This window comes from Coturnix japonica, chromosome 1 (genome assembly GCF_001577835.2).
Source record: "Coturnix japonica isolate 7356 chromosome 1, Coturnix japonica 2.1, whole genome shotgun sequence".
In the NCBI taxonomy this organism is placed as follows: domain Eukaryota; kingdom Metazoa; phylum Chordata; class Aves; order Galliformes; family Phasianidae; genus Coturnix; species Coturnix japonica.
The window spans coordinates 138,407,261-138,430,444 of record NC_029516.1 but is presented as its reverse complement, the minus strand read 5'-3'; the positions used below and the strand labels follow the sequence as shown (position 1 = coordinate 138,430,444).

Sequence of the window (23,184 nt, the reverse complement as noted above, 5' to 3'; positions counted from 1 at the left end):
AGTTGCCAGGGCTATGGTGGAAAAGTTAGAATTGTGAAAGATGAATCAAATGAAAGGGTTACTGCATCTCCAGTCTATAAACCTGTTCATCATTTGTACTTGCAACTCAGATGTGAAGAAAACAGCAGAAAGTTTTAACTTCTGTGACTGCAAGCTTCTTCTCCACTTTCAGAGTTCAACATCTAGTTCTTAAATTTTACAAACTGGTGCTGAACAGCACAGCAAGATCCCACTGATCTCCCTGTCTTGCTGTGTGTAAGGGTTTTTATGACCTAGCACAAACTGCTGAAGGCTGAGAGGCTCTAGGATTTGATACATTCAGAATCCAAGCAGAAATTTGGACATTAATTCATCCAGTTGATCTAGTAATGAGTAATAAATCTTGTAGATGTTGGAAGCTGTGGTCCTGAGCAAATCTGTTATTGATGATCTTACAGTATTCTTAGAAGCAAGCAAATTCAGGCATGAGTAATTGCAGTTGTTCCCAAACTCCGTGTAGGTTATGCCATCTCTTCTAGTCTTTTTGGACTTAGCTGCATAAAAAGACTGGCGAGAAATGAAAATACATGATAAAAGCTTTCTACTTTTATTCCCCTTGTACAAGTGTGTGAAAAGTAGCAGAGGAATTAAAAAGCAAAGAACAGTCAGGCCTTCATAGAGAAAAACAGAGAACTGAGTAGGACAATTCCTCCTTCTTTTTTATACTATTCTTTCCATAATAAATTTCAATGTTTCTTTGAAAAAACACAAAGAACTTCAGTTAGTTTATCTGTTCATGACTGAGAAGAACACCAAAGGCACTTCTCACCTTTTCAAGCATAACATCTGAGGAAGTGGTTGTCCAAAAGCACTATATTATTTATGTGAAAAAAATCCATATGCTGTATCCAAAGAAAAAAGGTTGTGAGAAGCCCATTCCCCCTTCCTCAAATCAATTTGAAAACAAAACAAAATAAATCCCAACAGAAAGCATTCCTCAGAAAGAATAGCTATCTTTTTTTTTTTGAAGAAAAACTACAGTCTGTCTCTGGCAAAGAATATGCACCATGATCAGACTGAAGTTCTTCCTCTGTATTCTATAACACTACTTAGGAAATAAATTTACGGGACATTCAATGTGATCTTAATCCCCCGCAAAATCATGCTTCAATATAGAACCTCCTCAAATAGACAGGCAACAGAAAATGTAAGTGGTAGCCTAAGCTACTTACTCAGATTGTTAAATCAGAAAATGCTTCCATGTTGCCATGTCTGCAGCCATGGGAATCTACAATGGGGGACAACTACTTTCAACTGTTAAACTATCACCAGTCCTTTTAATAGAATGGGTATTGACCATAAATGTTTGCTTTCATTTTTAGATCTGAATTTATTATGGTAAGCATTTATGAACAAAGGATATCATTTGAAATGATAATTATGTATGACTACAGTAGATATGACTTGGAGATCTTCAAGGGATTTAATTTCTATTCACTTCTTTAGAAACAGGAAATGATAAGCTATGCTTTGGAAATAATAAATTAAAGTATTAAAAGGGATTCTATTACAGCTCAATTGCACCTCAGAGTTGAACACATTAAAAAGCACAACAAAATCAGATATAAATAGAACTTTCCTGTTTATTTTTATTGCATTTATGCTTTGATAGTCTAAAAGATGAACACCACTAATTCATTACTTTCTAATATGTATGGTTTCTAGAAATAGTGTTTAATTTTCAAAGATCCCTGATAATTTCCTTGACTATTAAATGAACATGAACAGTCTTATAACCTTCACAATGCTCCAACTATATATCAAGTAGTAAAAGAATTACTAACAGATTTTCAGAAGAGAAAAAGAAATTCTAACTCAAAGCTGTTTTCACCTCATATACTAATAGATTTTTGATACTGCAAACAAAAACTTTAATATTACTCTCCATCATACATATAATGTATTTATAAGATATAAAGTAAATGACAACTTGTTAGGAAGAAGGTCCTTGTACCACATCACAATTACGGCAAGAAAAGCATACTAGTTCTGTTTGAAATCTGGTTTAGTTTATACTGCTGGAAGGTCTAATAACCTAACTGGTCGAAATACTGTATTAAGCTATCAAATCAGACAGAAACTTAAGATTATTTTATTTTTGTATTTTTATTTTATTTATTAGAATAGAAAAAAATGTTCCTAATTCTGAATCCCGGATCTTTATTAAAACAAAACATGGATAGTAATTTAATGAAAAAAAAAAGCTTATTGAGCAGCATATAAAAAAATAGACTGCTTTTCTTTTCATACATAAATACTAAATGACAAAAGTTAGAAATAAGACCAGTAGGGAAATATTAGATTACATGTTGAATAAGAAACCCTGACTTTACTACACTGGACAACAGAATAAAAACAGAAGTGTAGGAAAAGTATTAAATCTAATTCTCACCTGCTGCACTCCACTAAATACTTACTTGCATTAGCTGAGCTGGAGCTCTTTATGGCTGTGTGAGACAAACCAAACTGACTGACATATTCCATTGGAAGGAACTATGGCACTTCTAATGAATACTTCAAAGGGCAAGACAAGACTGGCATACTAGACTCATCCCGTATATAAGCAAGAGTTTACTGCCATATTGGCTACTTGGAATGAATGCTAAGCTTTCATTATTCACTGAACAAAATTAAACCTCCTTTTCTCCTGCCAGTAATCAGATCAACTGCCATTCACATCTAGATGCAAACTTGCACGTCCCTACCAATCTTAAAAGCACCCAACACAAGACTGTCAAGTCCAAGAGTTAGTGCCACTGTATTCCAACTTTCCAGATACATTCTAAATCTTATAATTGATGACAAAATCAGAAACTTAAGAAGAAAACCAAGTAACTATGGATTTACTGAAGTCATTTTTTTATGTTAAGAAAATTATCAACCTTTTGTACCATGAAAGATACTTACTTTCATTATAAACCCACAGTTTCATACAATATGGGAAATGCACTTTCATAAATGTTAACTATGCTGCAGGACACATACAAATGCAAAATATGTCAATATCAAAATTAAAGTTGGTCAGGTATACTTTTTTTTTTTCAGGAGCATTACTTCATGTGTCTGAACCATGGAGAACTAACTCAACAAAATAAAAGCAGAAAGGTGTACTGAGGGATGATTAGAAGCTAGCAAGCAACTGAGGTCAGCAATGTAAAAGCTGCAGAAATGGACTGATGAGGCAGGTAAGGCTGACAAACTTACTCTGAAGCTGTGGCTGAGGCTGCTGGAAGGAAAGGGGCTGTCCGAACACAAATGGACTGTGGACTAGGGAAGAGGGAGGTTTTGCAGCTTGATCAAAGATGGAAGGAGCTGGGAGATTTGGCCGTGACTGAATGGAATTCAGTATGGCACTCAGTTGGTCACCTGTAGTGGGCAAAACAGTCAAAACTACAACCTGTTACTTGTCATTCTCTGGAACATCAGAGTAAAATTGTGCTCAATTAATGTTTAAATGGTGAAGCTCTTATTTAGCCACACACAGCTCTGGTTGTAGCTAAATACAAAAACCACATTCCATGCATGGCAATAAAATTATTTCAAATTACAAGCAGGGTTTTTAAAAAATCATGGAAACTTTACTCCAGTTACTTAAAACGTTTCAAAATAGAAATTTATATTCACTTGCTAAAAAAATAAAAATCCCAAACAAACCAAAAACTGAACAGCAGCCAAGAGAAAAACAGCATCCCTAGCATTTACTATAATACACACATGCAACAGAACATGCAGATAAAGATTAGAAAAACTGATGAGAGGAGAAGGATAACAAGTAATTAGACTTTGGTAAGTGTATTCCTATGCCTAGGTTTTGGTAAATATTTGCCCATTTTTGCAAGTATCTTCAACAGTACTCTGTCATATTTTTCAAGATCAGACTGAAAATCATTTTTAAAAAATAAATAAAATTTAGGACTGACTGGTTTTCTGAAGAACTACAGATATTCATTGAAGGGCAAACAAAGGCCTTCAAAAACTAGTATGTTAAAAGCATAATTTTAATTTCTAAACGTCAGTTTTCAGAAAAGCCACATATGAGCATTAGAAATATATAAAGCCTACAATAAGGAGGCAGAGTTTATTACACCATCTTGTAACTTGAGGTAAACTTAGTCATATCAGCTCAGACACACTACAAGTTTGAAAGCATCTATACTTGAATGATTGCCAACCAAATCTGAACAGCATCACTTCACTCGGAAAATTCAGATCATTTAAAAAACTCTCCAGAAATTCTAACGCAGCAACTATTACAGAACTATCAAATGGTTTTAGGTGAGAATCAATTGCTTTTTCATAGAATTAAAGACTTATGGGTATATGGAAACACGCACTACCCTAAGAACTCCAATAATAAATACTGCAATTATTTTCATGATATTTTGGTTTCAAAAGATCAGATATACCAGGAAACAGCTGGAAGTCCATTTAAATAATCTACTGGCATCAAGTTTATTCCACTATTTTGGAAATAGTATAACAAAAAACATACTAGAATCAGTACTTGGGCATCAGTCTTTCTGACCATAATAACCCAGGAGGGATTGACACATTTGGCACAGCACTATAATTCTCTTAAAACAAAATAAAACAAAACAAAAAACCTATGAAATAATAATAATTCCAGGTTAAGGTCTTCACAGTGTTTTTTTTTGTTTGATTGTTTGTTTTGTTTTGCTTTTTTCTTTTGGATGATATCAGAGAAAGAACCAATACTACAGGATACAGGAATACAGGACCACACAGCTGGACCCTGCAACTGTACGTGTGGAATTTATATACCTTGCCACACATCTAAAAATTCTTGGGCTGGTTTTGTTCAGAGTATGCTTTGTGCATCTTTAGTTGAACGTATGCACAGTATGTTATTTTATTTTATTTTTAAGCCAATTACCAATTACAGAATCAGCGAGCGAACTCTGCTGACTTAGTGCTGCCTTAACATAAAGGCAGTCCAAGTAGCTAGGCACTGCATTCTATGTAACAGCTGGGAACCCAAAGCACAAATGACAGTGTAGAGGGAGTTCATCGAGTTAACTGCCAAAAAAGAATTATTCCTGTGTTCTGTCTGCTATCCCCAGTGCATCACTAGGGCTTACTGATCTAACAGTCATACTTCAAGATGAGTAAGCCAGAGTTGATCCAGTCTCAGCACTGAAAACAAGAAGCCCTTTCAGAACACAAGACAGTGCAGATGATCCCAGACAGATGCACAGGCACTGGCTCTGAAGGAATCAAGCTGAATAAGAGAACAGACGCTGGCCTGAAGATAAAAAACTCAAGGAAGTCTTGCTCAGTATACCTATGTTGCATTCCTGAGAACAACCTATGGCATAAAACGTATATTTTCATCTACTGTGTGTTTATCAGGTTATTTATCCCTGTCTCCCAATTATTCCAAGTACTCTAGCACAGCATTTCAAACAATTATAAAGCTATTCCTTCATTATCTGTTATTAAAACAATACCGCTAACTCATTAAATCTGTACAATTCTGAAGAATTCACTAAGATCAATCAGTTTTTTTTGACACAGATTTGTTTCAATAGCTACATTTCCTCTATCACCTGGGTGCTAGCAGTATGGAGAACTACTTTTCCTGAGATATGGCAGCTTAGATCTCCAAGCAGTATATAAAGCAGAACCACGTAAGTCTTATCCTTTGACATTCTTCCATGAAATTCTCAGTCCACTTATCTATGTAAGTGAAACAGAACTTGACTCTGAGGTTCCAGAACCGTATACAAATTTCTGCATATCACTAACTACTAAATATATATATTCTCTCTTTATATATATATTAAACAGTTAATTTTTTCTCCTTGAATACCGAATATTCACTAAATAGAAAAGAAATTGTCCAGGGAGCACATTCCAGAATCATCATGAAATTATTCCTTTCAGCCTTTCTTTCCTAATATTTTCTTAGCACTGGTGTAGAGGGGATATTTGAAGAATAACCAGTTTAACAGTCTATCATCAGTTTTGCCACTGATACCTTTTTTCTATTTGGTAGAATAGGACTGGGAAATGATTTTTACAGTAGTACACAAAGCCCAGCATGCCAGTAGTAGTATTTCTCTTCTAGAACCATCCAGAAATCTGAGCTCAAGCACTACTTCCATTGCCTTGTCAGTTCTAATGTTGTTGCAAAACTATCAAGTGATTTTCAGCATTTTTAAAGCCTAGTTGATGCCTAGTTGATTGATATTTTAAACATAAAGAAGGAAGTTGCTTCCTTCCAACATTTACTGATTCAGAACAAAATGGGATTCCTGTTACCTGCTTATTTTTATGAATTATTATAATATTATTTTCGTTAATATCTTTCTATGTACAAAGAATAGCAATTTCTTAAGTGTCTATTAAGCCATGGAATATTTGGAATATGAGTGATAAAATACTCTAAAATGCGATGTTCTGTGAAAAGGTAAAGAACTTTTTTGTTAGAATTGTTCCAGTTTGCACAGAAGAATTCTAAATGAACAGGTCTAAAACAACTGTTTTTGTTTTAAAGAGAAAGACCTCTAAGAAGAGCTGAAAATTACCTGTACAAAGTTAAATGTGAAGAATATTAAAGACTTTACTGTAATGTAGAAGGCTCAAACATAGAATAGAATATTTGTGGGATTTTGTCTTTTGTCTCACAGGCAATACTGTAAACACAGCTAATACTGGTTATCTTTACATTCAACCAATGTATGCGATTAAATTTGAATTTAAACCAGTGCATCCCTACAGAAAGTTCTTTTTACAAACACTCATCTCCAATGTAACTGTTTCACTTGAAATTTTTCCTTTTTTCCTAATAGAAAATGCTTGTGTATTCAGTTCTTTCTTTTCCAAAAAACTCAAAGCTACTTAGATCTGAGTATGCAAGATGGCAGTACTTAAAACAATGATACATTCATTCTATTTCTCTTTTGGAGGGGCGAGGAAATACTCTTTCAAATATAGTTGCCAACAACTTTTTGCTGTTACCTTTTTTTTTTTTTTTTTTTTTCCCCAAGAATTCCGAAGCAGTTACAATACATGGAATGAATAAAGTAATCTAGCTGACCTTTACAAAGAAAGCTGCCAAACAACCTTTTAATGTGATTTCTGCAAATATTTATATGTTTTGATGATTCTTCCCTGAAACTGGGTATGAGACAGTTGCAAAAAGCAGTGAAGAAAACACTAATTCATTACTTTTCAACATCTACATGTTAATACTCACATTTCACCGCCCTTAAGTAAACTTCATCAGTAGATTTACAGCTTTTTATGGAATCTGACACTATGATGAAGCACCGTGATATAAGATGGTGACTAAATGACTCTTGGAGCTACAGTTATAACTGCATAATGTGCAGGTTACTTGATAATTTCACGTCTTGTTAATCAGGCAATAGTAAAGGCAGATTTCTAATTAATGCCTGTGGTTCCAATAAGAAATTACTCATAAGTTCCTTAATGTTGTTTCTCCTGAATATACTTGGCCGTATTTTAATCTTTCTACCTGAATAATAAAAGCTAATGATATAATGGTATGTAATGGTAGAACTGTGGCTATCATATATATACATCCTCCTTTAAAACAAGTTTGAATTCAAGGTGGTTGTTTTTTTTGTTTTGTTTTGTTTTTGTTTTTTTTTTATATTCAGAGACCACTTATGCGTTGGCATTAAAATCATTGCATGCCTAAAGCCTACATTCTTACTAGCATTGACAGAGGACAGAGATGTCAGAGTGTAACGACAGAGCTCTGTGCTTCAGTAACATTTGTCGAAAATGTCAGCCTTAGTAAAAGCGCCCCCCATAATTATTAAATATTCTTGATTTAATTAATGAATGAACAGTAGGCAAGCAATTTGAATGTACTGTGATGGCTTATGCATACTTACATCTTATCAATGAAATAAATAATGCTTAAGATAAATTACTATTTTATGCCAGTAAAATAAGTAAGATGTTATTTACTTCCCAGTATTTGTAACTGGTATCTATGTGGCTGAAAAGTAACTTCAGTTTTACAACATAAATCTTTAATGGTAGTCTGTCATGCAATCAAAAGCACTTAACATTTTAAGACAGACTAGAAGTGCTTAAGAATGTTTCCAATCCTTTCACAACCTGTTATTTTTAAATACATTATCTTTCATACCTTGTTTTGCAAATGTTTACTTTTCTTTTCTACATTAAAGTGTAGTACCTGGCATTACAGATAGCCTCAGGTGTCTATAACCTTCAAGCTTTTTATGATGCTTTTTATACAGTGCACTTAGACTGAGTGAAACTGAAGTAAAGAAAAAACACAATTCACTGTTTCTTCATTTGGAGAACATCTGATAATGACTAAAGGAATAAAAAATGAGTGACAAAAACATAAGTAAAATTAACTGTCATTTTAAAAAATGTGAGTGAAAAAAAGCATACCTTTGTTATTTCCAAGGCCGTAATCAAACCCTTGTCCATTACTACAGCTTGTCCCCTTACTGAAAGCTTGTATTGAAAATGGACTTGGAGGAGGAGTCTGAACATTCTGATCTAGAAGAACTTGCTCTGCAAAAAAAAAACAAACAACCATATCACTTTAGAATTAGATCTTCTCAGATTTTACAGTGGAAAGATGAGTCAACAAAGGAGAATTTTTCTTTTTTTTTCCTCCAGAGAGCACTCTTTCATTCTACTCAATTCGCTTCAGAAAGAAAAGGGCAACTATCTTCCCTAGAACTCAAGCTCTAAAAAGAAAAAGATTGAGGAGTTAGTATCACATAGACTTGTTTTACATTTGACTGAGTTGCTGCAATTTTTGCTGCCATGTGCCACTCAGGAATAGTCTTGAGAACTTATTTTCCAGTAATATCACACAATTCTTTAGACAGCAGCTGTTAAATTCATTTAATAGATGGCTCAAAGAAACAAACTTTTTAAGCGAGTTGAAAAATCAGCCTTATAGGGAATTACAATTCATGGAAGAACAAGTATTCTCAGAGATAAATATTCAATGAAATCATGTTAATGAAGATTCATATTATTTTTTACTAGAAATCTGAGGGAGGCACTAGACAGCAGTATCCGATTTCAGACTGCCCATTCATATACAGACTAAAATGAATTCAGCAGAAGCCACCAAGACAGGCTGGGTACTACAGAGCACACATCTGTGGAGTGTTTAAGAGATCTAGGGTTGTTTAGTCTTGAAAAGCTCAGGAGAGATCTCCCTTCAATTACATTTCTGGAAGGGTCAGAGAAGATGAATCCTAACTTTTCTGGAAGGCTTACAGTGACAGGACAAGAGACAACAAATGTTGTAGCATGTGAAATTGTATTATGAATTCTTTTTCACTGTGAAGGTGGGTAAATAATTAAATAAGTTACCCAGAGAGGTTGGAAGTATTTAAAATATTTTGACTTTTATTAGACAAGGGCCTGAACAGCAACTTGTTCTAACTGATTCTGTACTGTGAGTGAGGCTGGACTAAATTATCTTCTCCAGAAGTGCAAATAATGTCATACCACTCCTGTTTCATCTTTTGAGGGAAAAATAGGTAGGCCATGATCTTGTATGAGAACTCTGTCAAACAGTTTAGTCTGTCTATTAAGGAATTAACAATATCAGGATGCATCAAAGTTTTCACAAGAAGGATTTGAAGTAAAAGAAACAAATTTTAGATCAGTGATAATGACCAGTAATGTCTGAAGGATGATCAATAAGAAGCACGATCCAAATAAAATTACAAATATACTATAGCAAACTCTGGGTACTAGCCTTTTGCTTATATCTTCTTTCATTACTTCTAGTTCTTACCCAGTCTGAACATGAATTTATCAGGACAGAAATTCTGCATTTTAAAAAAACGTAATCATTCATTGCTAACTAGAACAGTTAGAAATGTGATGTTAATTTAAAATCCAGTGTCTAAAAAAAATCTGTAATTTTTTTTAATGGGATACAGTGTAGCAGAATTAAAACCAAAAGGAACATAAACAATTATTTATGCTTTTCTCATGTACAAACAAAAAAAAAAGGAGAAAAGTCTGAAAGAAGTACACAAGCACTTATTTGAAAATCATCCCTATAGCTAAAAGGAAGGATAGAATTATGACCCATAACTGGTACAGAAGAAAATATGGGGGAATATTTCAACTGTTATTTAAAAAAACAAACAGACTAAAAACAGATAAAGGATGCTTGTAAACAACTTTGAAATTCAGCAACAAAGTAATTCAATGGAAAAAATATTGTTACAGTTTTAAAACTCAGTTTCTTCTTTATTTATTTGTCCTATTTAGATTTATTGTGCTTTTTTTCCCAAGTTAGTTAGAAAACAAAACAAAACAACTTGCCATCTTCATGTCGGAGGTACTGGTTTCCACCTCTGTCTCTAGCTAATGACCACGCCTCGCCTTCATCACTTTCACAGAACTCTACCATGCTGTTCTTATCCATTTGCACCCATGTACCTTCTGAATTAGTCACCTGTTGTACACATAAAAAAGCACAGCATACTGACTTTTCAGATTATTCTGTAGTAAAATTCAGCAACTTAATGTGTATTCCAATCTTTATATTACAACAAAAGCTTTAAAAACAAAGTTTCTTAAATTAAGGCCACAGGCTGAGGCAGATTGAAGGACGAAAACCATTTATGGCACATTTACAGTTAGGAATATTTCAAAAAATATTAAACCTGCTTATGTTTGGAAAAAGCAACACCAACACCACAACTTTAGAACATTCAAACAAGCCTATGTAAAAACTTGAAGGAGATATTCAAGGTATGCCTTTTTACGGGTGGCTGCAACAACAAATTTGTAATAGTGAGTTATATATGAAATGTTTGCAGAAGTACTAATTTTGTTCCTGACACCGTATTTAGGAAATAGCATGACACACTTCATCCTTAAGCCCTCTTAACCATAAAGCATCACAACTGGAAAACCGCAACCAGTAACAACAGTTCAGAATCTGAACAAATGAGTCAAAACAGAGTAGCAGAGTAACTTGTTAATTGGTTAGGTCCTAGAAAAAGTTTTGCTTTTCAGTGAAACAAAATTCTTTCAAAGCATATGATAAAAACATAAAACAGAAACATCATTTTGAAGGAATAGTTAAACAAATATGTAAGGAAGCATATGAAACCACTTTACAAATTTGACATTATTTCAATGAACACACAGAAAAGACAAAAATCATAATTACATTAGTATTTAAAATATAAACCAAGTTCAGAAGGTAGTATTTGTCATAAAGATTGGAAAAGCAAACCTGTACAGGAGGAGATTCTTTTGTTGAGTTTACTAGGTACATATTGGTATCTATGAAGACATGAACTGAAGCTACAAGGATCCATACCTCGCCCACTGCCTTGACTTTGTTTCCCAGAACTAACATTCCAATTGGGATACCTCTAAGGTTAGGGCAGCTTCTGATGTTGTGACCTGATGGGCCAGTCTTCACTACCTTGTACACTCCAGGACCACCTCGAAGTAATGACAGATCTTGTTCTTGCATCACTGCTTCCTGTGGGCAGTGTGAATTTAGGTCTTTGAAAAAATCACCAGTGCTAGACACAGACTCCTGAGAAATTAAAAAAACAAAAAACAGAACAGAATAAATTCCATCACTAATACTTTTCAACTCTTCACATAAGAAATACTTATTTCAAGAATGAAATAATTAAATTCCAAAGTGAAAAGAAATACTAGTTACATTCCTAATTTTAGCATGCAATAATAAAACTGAACTACTGGTAAATCATCACTTGAAAAGTCATCCTGTTACTCCTGAAACAGAAGTGGCTTAAATGCAGGCCAATTATTTCAAAGGGAACTAGACACCGTAATATTTATCCTACCACTTTAACTAAAACTTGCTTCATATGGACATTTACTAGGATATACATTCATTCCTCCCTCTGTATCTGTGAAAGAATCCAGCAAAAAGCCTTGAGCTATATAAAAGGACATTAAATATAGTCTCTTTCCAAATGATAAGCTTCTTTTTTGATTTCACTTTTCAAACACATTGTTAATTCAGATCAAAGGTAGAAGTGAAGATGAAGAACAATAGAAACATCATAGATTCTTAAAAAAGTAGTGGATATTTATTATTCTAACTTAGGCAATAAAAAAGGCTCACAATTTATTTCACTCAATACCAATTGTAGATTAAAAAGACACATAAATTTGAGATGAGAAAATACTTTTTGTTCCCTATTTATCAAAATTGATAGTTACTAAGAATAGGAGAAATACAGATTTTCAGTCAGTCATAGATAAATTAAATGTCTAAGTGGTCTATTATATTATTTTACTGGAAAATATGAAGGATGAGGGTAACATCAGAAGAAAGCAACTGAGAAGCAGGAACACGTTCCATTATACTTACAATACAAGTTATATGTACTTCTTTTAGAAGACCTAAATGTTATGAACCTAAGCAATGCCCAGCTGAAGGAAGCTTAGTGTAAACGTCTTCAGATGTGGCAACACAAAATGCTATTCAAATGTAGCACGCAAGTCATTATTAGTGGGCCATTACATACATACCAGCATTTCTAAAAGCTGCTCTAAAAGTAATGCCTCCTGTTTTATTATGTTGGCCCGTGACATCAGAAGCTGATGTTAGTGGTCTGACAGTAGAGGCAGAAGCTTCCTGCCAGTTTGTTCACTGACGCTTTGCTGAATGCTTATGGAGACCAAACTGTGGGTGTGACCACAATGAGGCAGTGGGTGGTGCTTTTCAGCAATGGCAACAGTGATATGAAGGACAAGACATGTTCTCAGTGGCCAAGTACAGCTGTCACATCACCAAACCAAGAACACCCATGAAAATCTGCTAATGAGTATATTTTGTAGCTGAGAATTTGCTGTACCAAGTAATGTTATTGTGCTTTTTGTATCTGTTCTGGTTTCCATAGAAATAAATAGGAGGCATTACTCTGAGGGCAAAATGTGTAAAAACTTTTTAATATGGATACTAAAGGGCATAATCCTATTTAATTTACTGTTTGTGAATTTGATTTCTACAGATTTAATTTCTTCTGAACATGCTAATACTTTCTGCCTCCACTATTTCCTGTAACAAATCCTGCTGTGTATAATACTTCTAAAAATCAGTTTTAAACTGAAATTCCAGTTATGTTATTCCTTTTTTTAATTACTATTTTACATGATTTCCTGTAATCTCTAATTAACATATTATCAGATTTTTTGTATTGACGTCTGTACATTATGTCCCAGAGTTATGCATTAGCCTTTCCAAGAAACCTTTTTATAACACAAACTTTCAAAGCTTTCAAGGTGAAGTAAGCCAGTTCAAAGAGAAAACAACAACAGAAAAACAACACATGCCCTAAAGATAGTTTTAACATTTTCTAGATATTGATGTAACAGTAGAAATTCTGCTATTTTGGAAAAGAAAATCCAGTGAAAAACACTTTTTTTTTTTTTTTTAATCTCTAAACCAGTAGGCATGTTGAGTGTCATTTTCCTTACAAGGTTCATATCTAAGTTTAATATGAAAACAATACATCTTAAAATCACTGCAAAGCTGTGAAGAGATTTGGACAAAGAAATAAGTAGATAATTTAAACTTCTTAACTGCATGTAACGTAACACATCCCTACAATTCCATAATTTTAACATTAAAAATGTTTTATTTATTAGCTTTTTGCAGTTTACCCATATGAATATCTATTTATTTGATAATGCAATTTGAAGTGTAGCCTTTAATAACATTTTGCATCAAAATGAGAATTAAAGCCTTTATTATGTTACTAGGCCATCTCTATGAATTTCTAATTTTGTCTATAATAGAAGAAAGTGCAACTTATAAATCAGTGACAACTCATCTATCTGCCCTAGTATTTTTATTTTGACATTGAAAAGGAAGAGAACCAGACACAGCATTCTAAGGAAACCTTCCATTTCCTGTAAAAATAATTAATAGTAAAATAGACTTCAAGGAATATTTTATGTAAAGTTGATTCATCAGGTACATTCTGAAAAAAGAAAAGATTCAGTGTGACTGTTCCTGTCACTTAACTCACCTTAGGGGGTAAAGCTTTGGAAGTCCATGAAAAAAAGTCCAAATCCCTTACTCCTTGGCTAGCATTAAAGACATTCTGAGCAACAAAGTTTTAAAAAAAAAAGACATATCAAGAAGAAAATGGGAACAAAGAAACATCGGAGGAAGAAGTTAGAAGCACTGTAATGCAAACTTTCTACACAAGTAATTTCACTGGTAGAATACTTATCAAAAGGGAAAGCTTTGTTTTTCTGATCAAGTCACCTGAATCCACTGCCCCCTCGGCAAATTATCTATTGAACAAAAGCCGTTTGGTATGTCAAAAGCTCTAAATGGATGGAGTGTGTCATGCCATTTACTGAAACTAAGAGCCAGACATTTCTTATAAAGCTTGAGTCTGTGCACAGACAAATCCCACACTTCTCTTACAATGAAATAGTAGTTTGTTCCAACACAAACCACAATTTTATAGCAAGACAGTCTGCTGTTCTGAAAGAACTTCCATTATATCAGGACTACTGCACATGGATTTTGTCACCAATTCAGAACTGAAAAAAAAACAAGAGCTAATATCACTCTTATGGAGAGAAAATAAACTCATTTGTACAAAAGGTTTTGCTAGCATGCACATAAAAATTGCATTCTGTACTAAGAGCAAAAATTTCAGTGTTGTAAGGAGAACAATCACTAAGATCTCATTTGTTTTATAAAATACACAGTCATTTAGTAGTTTATTACAGAAAATCATCAAATGGAGATACCAGAGAGAGTTTACTAAGTTTATAAGCAATGGATCATATTATAGAAACATGCACCGCTGTACTGTGTATTTTTTGCCTCCCCAGAAGAGCTAGGACAGCATTTATTAGCTATTAGAAAACTAAAAGCAGACATCTTTTTTTCCATAAAATAATCTGTCCATGAACTTGTTTTTACTTATTCCAAAGAAATTCTCACTGCTCCTATGGAATGAAAGACTGAATAGTACATAGGCAGTAGTATCAATAATCAGTATGGCAGAAACCAGTTAGCAAAGCCACCGTCTAATCTGTATGAACAGATTTGTCAAAACTTTATTTCCTATCTCCATCTTTACAGAAGTCCCCACTAAAATCCCTGGACACCATTCATATTAGATTTTAACAGTAATTAAAGAAAATTTATCACTGTAAGCACAAATTGGCAAGTACAAAATACACTCTGCATGCTTTATCTATATTCCTTGAAAAAACACACTGACTTGTGAAAAATATGTAAATTTACTTCTATCATCAGGCATATCTATCAAGCTATGTGCTGTTTGCAAAAATAATGCTTACATCATTTTTTTAAAATAAAGGCAATAATTTATAACTTTGACAAAAATGGAAAAATTATCAAACACCATAATTTCATTAGAAATTAGTACCTCCTCCTGACATTGGAAGTGGTACTACTACACAAGTAAAAGACACTTTGGGGGATCAGGGGAGACAGGGAGGGTCTCCGACTGGAAAATCATACAGTAGAGTCTAACCACTTTGACATAGATCTGTGACAACTATGAAAAGGCTCTATTTGCATAATGATAGTCTATGTCATAGACATCCAATGCAGATTAACACACTGATGATTTTACTATGCTGTATATTCCATATTTTGGGATGGACTTCTACTATCCAGACAAACATAGGTAATCCATACCCAAAATAATGAAGCTTCATTTTAATAATCTCTGTTTACATGCTATAAAGCTGTATGTGAAAAACACACAGAAGAAACCAACAGCAATGAAGTGGGACCATGTTTTCTCCTCAACACTGAAGATTAAGTCAGATCCTCTCCTATGCTCTTGGAACATTTGAGCTTTCTGGCTTCCTGGCTATTAGCATGTCATGATAAGTATATGTGGCAAGTAGTTGAGAATTAACTTTTAACTCAGAAGAAACTACTACATGCGAGATTTTATATTTAGTTCTTATGCTATAATTGGAAGATTTCAGTTTATTATTTCCAAAAATTAAATTAAAAATAATTCTAGGAATTGTTGGAAAAACTTTATTCCTTTTTTTCTAATAAAGTTTACATTTCAGGAATCATAAAGTTGAATATAAATTACTTCACCACTGAAAATTAGTAGATGTTAAAATATTTAAAATATCAGTATTATTCTTCAAAGCTGTCTTATCTTAAGTAATCATCTAGACATTTTACCCAGCATACCCTCACTCTCCAATTGACTCCCATCATGACTAAAATGATGGTGAAAATCTGCTGTAAATGTCCTTCAGTGTTTTCATAGAACATTTGGAGGCTCTGCAATTAAACAAGATAACCTAAACACTGATTTTAGTTCTCTATTCAACTGCAATAATCACTGGAAAAACATGCCGTTTCTCAGTTCTGTTAGTCTACAGTGGTTGGGGAATGTAACAGTAAAATTGAGCAGTAGGGTTTAGAATTCCCTATAATTATGCATTACACATTTAAAATATAGTAACAAAAATATTTGGAGTACAATATATATATATTTTTAAAGTTTTAGAGTTTAACCAAAATATTACTTTCTATAAGTTCCCATAAAACAAAACTGGTTTTCATTTGTTTGCACTGTTTTATGCTCTATCTTCTTGAGTGCAGCAAGAATAGTTAATTGAATCTGACAAAACAGAAGAAAAAGTAACTACCAGGACATTAAGAAGCCAATTGAAAATCACAGTATATGAAGGTGGGTTAGATGTGCAATTTGAGATCATGCTTCTCATGAAAGGGGAAGAGCAAATACAGAAAGAGATCAGACTACTGAAGTTTTATTAAGAAGGTAAATGATCAAAGCTAGAATAGAATCTCTGTGTTCCCATGATCATTAATCTTTAAATATAATACCTTTGATCACAATATGTGGTATACTGAAAAGATCTAAGATTCTCTTAAGATGTCAATATTGAATAACAGTTAATGTCCATTAAAAAAAAAAAAAAGTAAATTCACACTGCAGAAAAAAATATTTTTCCTTTGTTCACTGTTGAATTAATACAGTGATGAAATGGAGTGATTATGGCTTTTTTTAAAAAAAATCTTAAAGTATATTTCACAAGGTGCACTGAAAAATTTTACACACCTAACTTAGCATTGCAAAAAACTTAGATGTTTAAATTAACATAGTACCATAAGCAGAGTAGCAAACTACACACAAGATGAGTAAAAATTAAGTTTAGTAAAGACAATGTGGGATTAATTTGAACAGGGAATATCACGACTAATTTAGCCACTTGATTTTCCATATGTAATTTTAGGCATACATAAGACTTCAGGTGTTTTCTTCTTCTAGAGCCAATACTGTTAAACCTGCTTCAGATTCTAGAAATTGTATATACTGATTTTTATTTTTAGTTTTTTACTACATCCTGCTCAAAATGCCATTCAGTTACCCAATTAAACAGAAAACGTGAGTAGACAGAAATGATTTCACATATTCATAAACAGAATTTCTAACATTTCTTAATGCATCTTTTGGCCACATGGGCCATTTACCTCTAAAAGACTGCATTTAGCAGATTTGACAACTGAAAAATACAGGTAAGTGTAGAGAAAAGGCAAAAAACAAACACCTAGTTTTCAGTATTCTCATCTCATTGAACACCTCAAGATAATTTATTTTAAAGCTTTCTAATGAGAAAGCAGAATCATTTTACTTGATCAAGATTTAGCAGGAAAGAGTTTAAAACTGACTTACAAAAATCAGGAGCTTTAAAAAGGTCACAAAATTTCATCAAATAGTGTGCTTCCTAACGTAATATTAGTATGTAGCAAAAAGTCTAAGATATATAAAGCCACGGAACCTTGATGTTCCAAATATAGATTTCCTTTCCTTTTATGATTACAAAACAAGCACACAAATTTGAATGATTAAATACAATCATAATAAATCATTTTGGGACATGCTTTGTCCTTCCAATAATAATAATAATAATAATGAGATGCAAATAAACCTTCCATTCCCAAGTAGCTCAAAACATTTGTTAATATAACAATCATCTTAAAGTAGTAGTTACTTCCTTATAATTTTTGCTGTGTTCACCACTGTCTGCTTGATCAGAAGCTACAAAAGCATGCGACTTTTACCTTTTGCCACTGAGGATGCAGTAGAACTGGTTAGTTGAAAGAAAATTTAGTAATACCTATCAGATCTTAAGAGTTCAAATAGCACCAAAACTATTTTGCAGAACTCTTTAATAAGAAAAAAAAAACCACAAACCAACAAACAAACAATCTATAACATTCTATCTGAACTTTAAAGAAGCATTCACACAGTAAACTGTATGATGTGCTGTTTTTCACATTTCATTGCATCTGGTCTACCTATTCAATTAAAATATGATGTTTTCAAAACTGAATACTCTGGATTATTTACTGTTTGCTAAGAGAGCCATTTCTTTTAAGTTTGTCTAAGAGAGCTAAACTTTCCTCTAGAAATGCATGTGTACTGAAACCATTTGAAAGTGACGAACTAGTAAGTCCTTGCTAACCACTTACACGACCACTGAGCTCCCTAACGTTCCCTATAGCAAATAAATTAAAAGTATTGGGAATAGAAAAAAAATCTGAAAAATGTATAATGTATGTCCAGACTTACAGTTTTACTGAAGCTGATTACTTTGGTATGGGTGAATTTATTTTTATTATAGGTGAACTGCTAATGTCTGACAAGCGTAGTAGAGAATTTGATACTCAATAGAAAACTAAACAAAACTTACTTTTTCTACGTGTTCCTGTATTTTCTAACAAGCTAGAGAAATGACTGTTGTCACTTGAAGGAATAATGGCTGAGTATGGAAATAATTTGCTTCCCCAACGCAATGTTAAAGTAGTTCCCAAAATGAAGATGCAATTGTATACACTCTCCAAATAAAAAGATGTCAACAAATACGTTCTAGACAAGAAGGTGAGCAGGAAGATTTAGTCCCATCAGGTAACACTGTCAGAACATGGACTGTAGTCACTACGGATTTATGAACTGCCAGATTTGGCTACTTTCAAGCAGTCCAGTTCCACTAGAAATGAGGATATGTCAGTTCCTATATGACAGGAAAACAAACAGTGAAAGTACTGGCTGCAAGCTTTTACATTGGTTGAGTATTTGCTAAGTGTATTCAGCTGCAAACAGCAGCTTACTCATATAAGACAAATCCAGTCTAAATAGCTGCATTAGCAATTAAATTTGGTTCTCACATCTCTCAAGAAATCAAGTTACTGCTCCCTTTGAAGAACGCACAATAACAGGTGTAAGAAGCCATGCTTTTTACATTACTGTCTCAAAGTTTGCTGAAATGGAACAAGTCCGGGAGCTACGAAAGGGAGATAAGATACTGATCAATGGCCCTTGAGTGGTCTTTTTGTGTTTGCCTATCTCAAGGAAGATGGCCATCCCTGAGGACTAATGGCCCTTAAGTGGTCTTTCCTGTTGGCCCATCTCAAGGAAGATTGACAGCTCTGAGGAAGTCACAAGACTCTGACCCGAGCCGTCCCGAAATCTCTGGAAGGCTGGAAAGAAGGATAAAAAGGGCACGGACAAACCACGGTTTTGTGGGCATCTAGGTATCTGACCTCAGATCCCTCCACCGTTGTCCTACTGCTGCCTATTCTCTCTTCTGGGATTGCTGCTCGAGACTCTGCTCCGAGGGACCTCGCTGTCCGAGACTCTGCTTCTAGAGACCACGGTACTCTGACCATCTTTTCTGCGATTCACCGATCTGCTGCTTGCAGCCTGCTACTCCGTTGCTGCTCTCCCCTACGCTTATTTTGCCCCGGACCAACGTTAACAACGTGCTATGGGACGCTGCTGCATCCAGGAGGTGACTATTCCCTGCTTTAACGTAATTCTTGCTTTTTTCTATCTTGCTCTTTTTCTATCGCCTACTTTCCCTTCCCCATCACCCTGATTTTCTCTTCCCCATCCCCTCAATTGTCTATTATTTCCAATAAACTGGTCGGATCAACATTTGAATGCTCTTCTTCTTAATCTCACGCCGGGCATAACATTATTAAAAGAACCTTTGCCTCACTCCTAAATTGGAGCGAGACAACAGGTGATCCAGTAGACCTGTACTTTCATAAGTTTCAATGAGAAACATAGGTTTTGCTCATGTATGTATTTTTCAAAAAGTGTATCTCATTGCCAGAAAAGATTTAACCAACTTTGAACTGTAGTGATGGCATTCACTATTAAGGTTATCCATATAAATTATGCTGCTTGCTTTTATTATAAATTCAACTTTTTCTGTGAGCCTTGGTGCTCTGATTCTTTGATTAACTAATAATCTATCATGCACAAATTCAAACAAAATTTCTGAAAAACATCAATGAAAAATAATAAAGATGAAATAATGTTTCAATTTTATATATAAAAAAAGTCACAACAGCATTAACTGCAGACTAAAAGCCTCTTCAGAAATAATTACATTATTGGGCCACTTTACCGACAGTGAAGTATTGCATTGGAAACACCTGGTGCATAATCTGATTATACATTTTAAGACTACTGTTGTGGCCTTTCCACTTTTGCATCTCCTTTAGGATAAAAGTTCAACATAAAAAGCCTTGCACATTTCTACACTCCACCCTCATTACACAACAGCCCTCAAAAATGGAAACACGTGTAAGACAGTCTTTAGTAATAAAAATATTCTTTTACCTCAGGACTCATTTGCAGCCTTAATTAAAGAAAGTCTTGTAATGAGGATAGAGTGTACTTTGGATATTTTTCAAAGGCACCTTTTACTTACGTCAGCAGGTACCAGAAGGCTCTTGCCAAGATGCTGGTTAAAAGATAGACACCAGGCTTCAGTGTAACCATTCATGTTAGGAACATACTTCTTTATTGTCTCATCATTCAGCCTCAGCCAAACACCATCATCATTGTGGATCTATGGGAAACAAGCAACAAAAACGAGCCATGCCCTCCTGTAACCATTCTGTGGCTAGTAAGGATTAACAGATATTAGACAAACAGCAGTAGCAAGGAAGTAATGATCTTCATTGTATTGACAGAATATAAGAAGAGGTCGATAGGAATATTAAGCACATCAGAATTTCAAAGTAACAAGAGTCATGTATTTTTAGAAGGCAAGGTGCAAAGATAAATTTAAATCAGATAATGCAACAATAAGATTTTCTTTGAGAGAAAAGAGCAAAGAGAGCCAAGCTTACTGTTCCCAACTTTCCACTCTTTTACTGATGAATTAACTTAGTAAATTGCAAAAATATTCCTTGTATATGAAATTACACAGGAAGTTATACATGCAGAATAGTCTAATCACTTCCAATCTTGTGAAAATGTAAATGAAGAATGTAATAATACCTATGTCTTTGAATTTTTATGTAGAGCCGAAATAGTAGGTCATGAACAACTAAATGCTAAGATATCATTGTAAAATGAACTCTAGGAATTTAGTTTCCTGGCATCATAATGACTGTTAAACAGATTTTCAAGTAAGTAAATAAAATGACAGCTTGAAAAAATTAAGTTGGTAAATATTTAGATTTTTGCAATTTATACTCTTGTGCACTCATGCTGTACCTGCCAACATCTAAACATGAAAAACAACAACATTATTTGCATGGATTAACTTTACATCTTAGTCCAATTTTCAACAGAAATTTCTTATTAATTACCTCGTCAATGAAAGTGATGGATCCATTGACTTTCACTATGCCTATTTGCTCACTCTGAAGGGAAGGGTGGCTACGGATACGAAGCCCTGCACTGTCCTTGGCCACAAATTTGCGAACCTAAGAGAAGCAAAGGAAGACAGTAAGGAAGAAAAAATTGGAACAGAGCTCTCAGAGTAAAAAGAAATAGGTTTAACAGATTCTGAAATGCTAGTGACAAGATGGCAGTCAGAGTTACAGTTTGTTGCTAGTTTCCCATGGCTGCTGTGTATGATTTCACTTCCTTTATTTTCTTTTTTCAAACCATATTATAAAAAAACAAAAACAAAAACAAAAAAAAAAACCTTTTTGAGAGAAGGTCAACAAATATATTGACTCAGTCACTGAAAGAATTGTTACATCAGACAATGGTAAATACAAGCTTCTGAATCTTTTTACTGCTCACCTATAATTTATGCATTCACATAAGTTTCAAAGGTTGGGCTTTTGTCTTAACAAATACAGTGGTTCCAGTAACTGAACAACTCAAGCTTTTATTTGACCCTATCATAAACATCAGCTAGTCTTTTTGGTAAAGGTATGGATACTTGCTTTAGTAAAAACCTTAAATAGCTTTTTAGTTATTGCAAAAGAGCAGACATTTCTACTTATTTCTGAAATAGTGTTACAATAATTTCTTTCTTATTCACATGAAAGTTAGATCAGATGTTATGTATGTTGTATTAGGCATATGCGGGCTTCGGGTTGTGACGTGTTAGGCCCTTCCCCTTGCGATAAGGACAATGACATATGCAGCCCTAGTGGGCGTACTTACAATAAGGACCAGTGACTGTGCAGCCCTAGTGGGCGTATTTACGTTATTGATCCGTGATGTGTGTAGTTTTAGTGGATGTACACAATAAGCATAGGATATATAAGCGTGTATCAGCTTCAATAAATTGCCTTTTGCTGTTCATCACATTGATGTCACCTCAGTGACTAGCCAAGCTGCAGTCTTCCAGGGAAAAGGACACAAGAAGTCTACATATGTAATTAGTTTGATTTACTACAGCCCACAAAATCTCCCATCTATTTGCTTTCTCTCTATTCTAAGAAATGCATGTATGTGTCTGCATTGTACAAATAACCTCTGAAGGTTCTTTTCAAACTCAACATTATAAAGCAGAAGTGTATTAACTGAAATATGAACTCAATCTTTAAATTAGCATAAAGCTCAATATGGTAAGGAAATAATAAAAAAAAAAAAAAGTAAAGAAAGGTAATAGCTAAGTGCATTAATTGCTTTTTTCTTCTAAAGAAATTATTTCAGAAATTCTATATATTCAATGAGTTGTGATTACTATTATTTATTTTGTAGACAAAAGTAATGTAAACGTTTTTATATAGTTTGGAGATAAAGAGGCTGTAAGGTCAACTCATTGCTCTCTACAACTTCCTGAGACAGAAGCTAGTCTCATCTCACTGGTAAACATGACATG

At 33.9% G+C, this 23,184-nt stretch overlaps 1 protein-coding gene across 18 annotated transcripts in view; it reads right to left on the bottom strand.

The window, feature by feature from the left end:
- The window catches only part of MYCBP2 (MYC binding protein 2), a 184,243-nt gene that overhangs the window by 37,746 nt on the left and 123,313 nt on the right, over positions 1-23,184 (bottom strand). For 6 of the 18 annotated variants that reach the window (XM_032442048.1, XM_032442049.1, XM_032442050.1 and 3 more), the window contains 7 exons: positions 21,710-21,826; positions 20,821-20,961; positions 14,079-14,153; positions 11,381-11,605; positions 10,372-10,504; positions 8,458-8,583; positions 3,244-3,429 (listed from right to left, as the gene is read on the bottom strand). In XM_032442048.1, coding sequence (XP_032297939.1) covers positions 3,244-3,429; positions 8,458-8,583; positions 10,372-10,504; positions 11,381-11,605; positions 14,079-14,153; positions 20,821-20,961; positions 21,710-21,826 — 1,003 coding nt within the window. The remainder of the gene's footprint in view (positions 1-3,243; positions 3,430-8,457; positions 8,584-10,371; positions 10,505-11,380; positions 11,606-14,078; positions 14,154-20,820; positions 20,962-21,709; positions 21,827-23,184) is intronic. The other 12 variants (XM_015851604.1, XM_015851608.1, XM_015851610.1 and 9 more) reach the window with 9 other exon arrangements.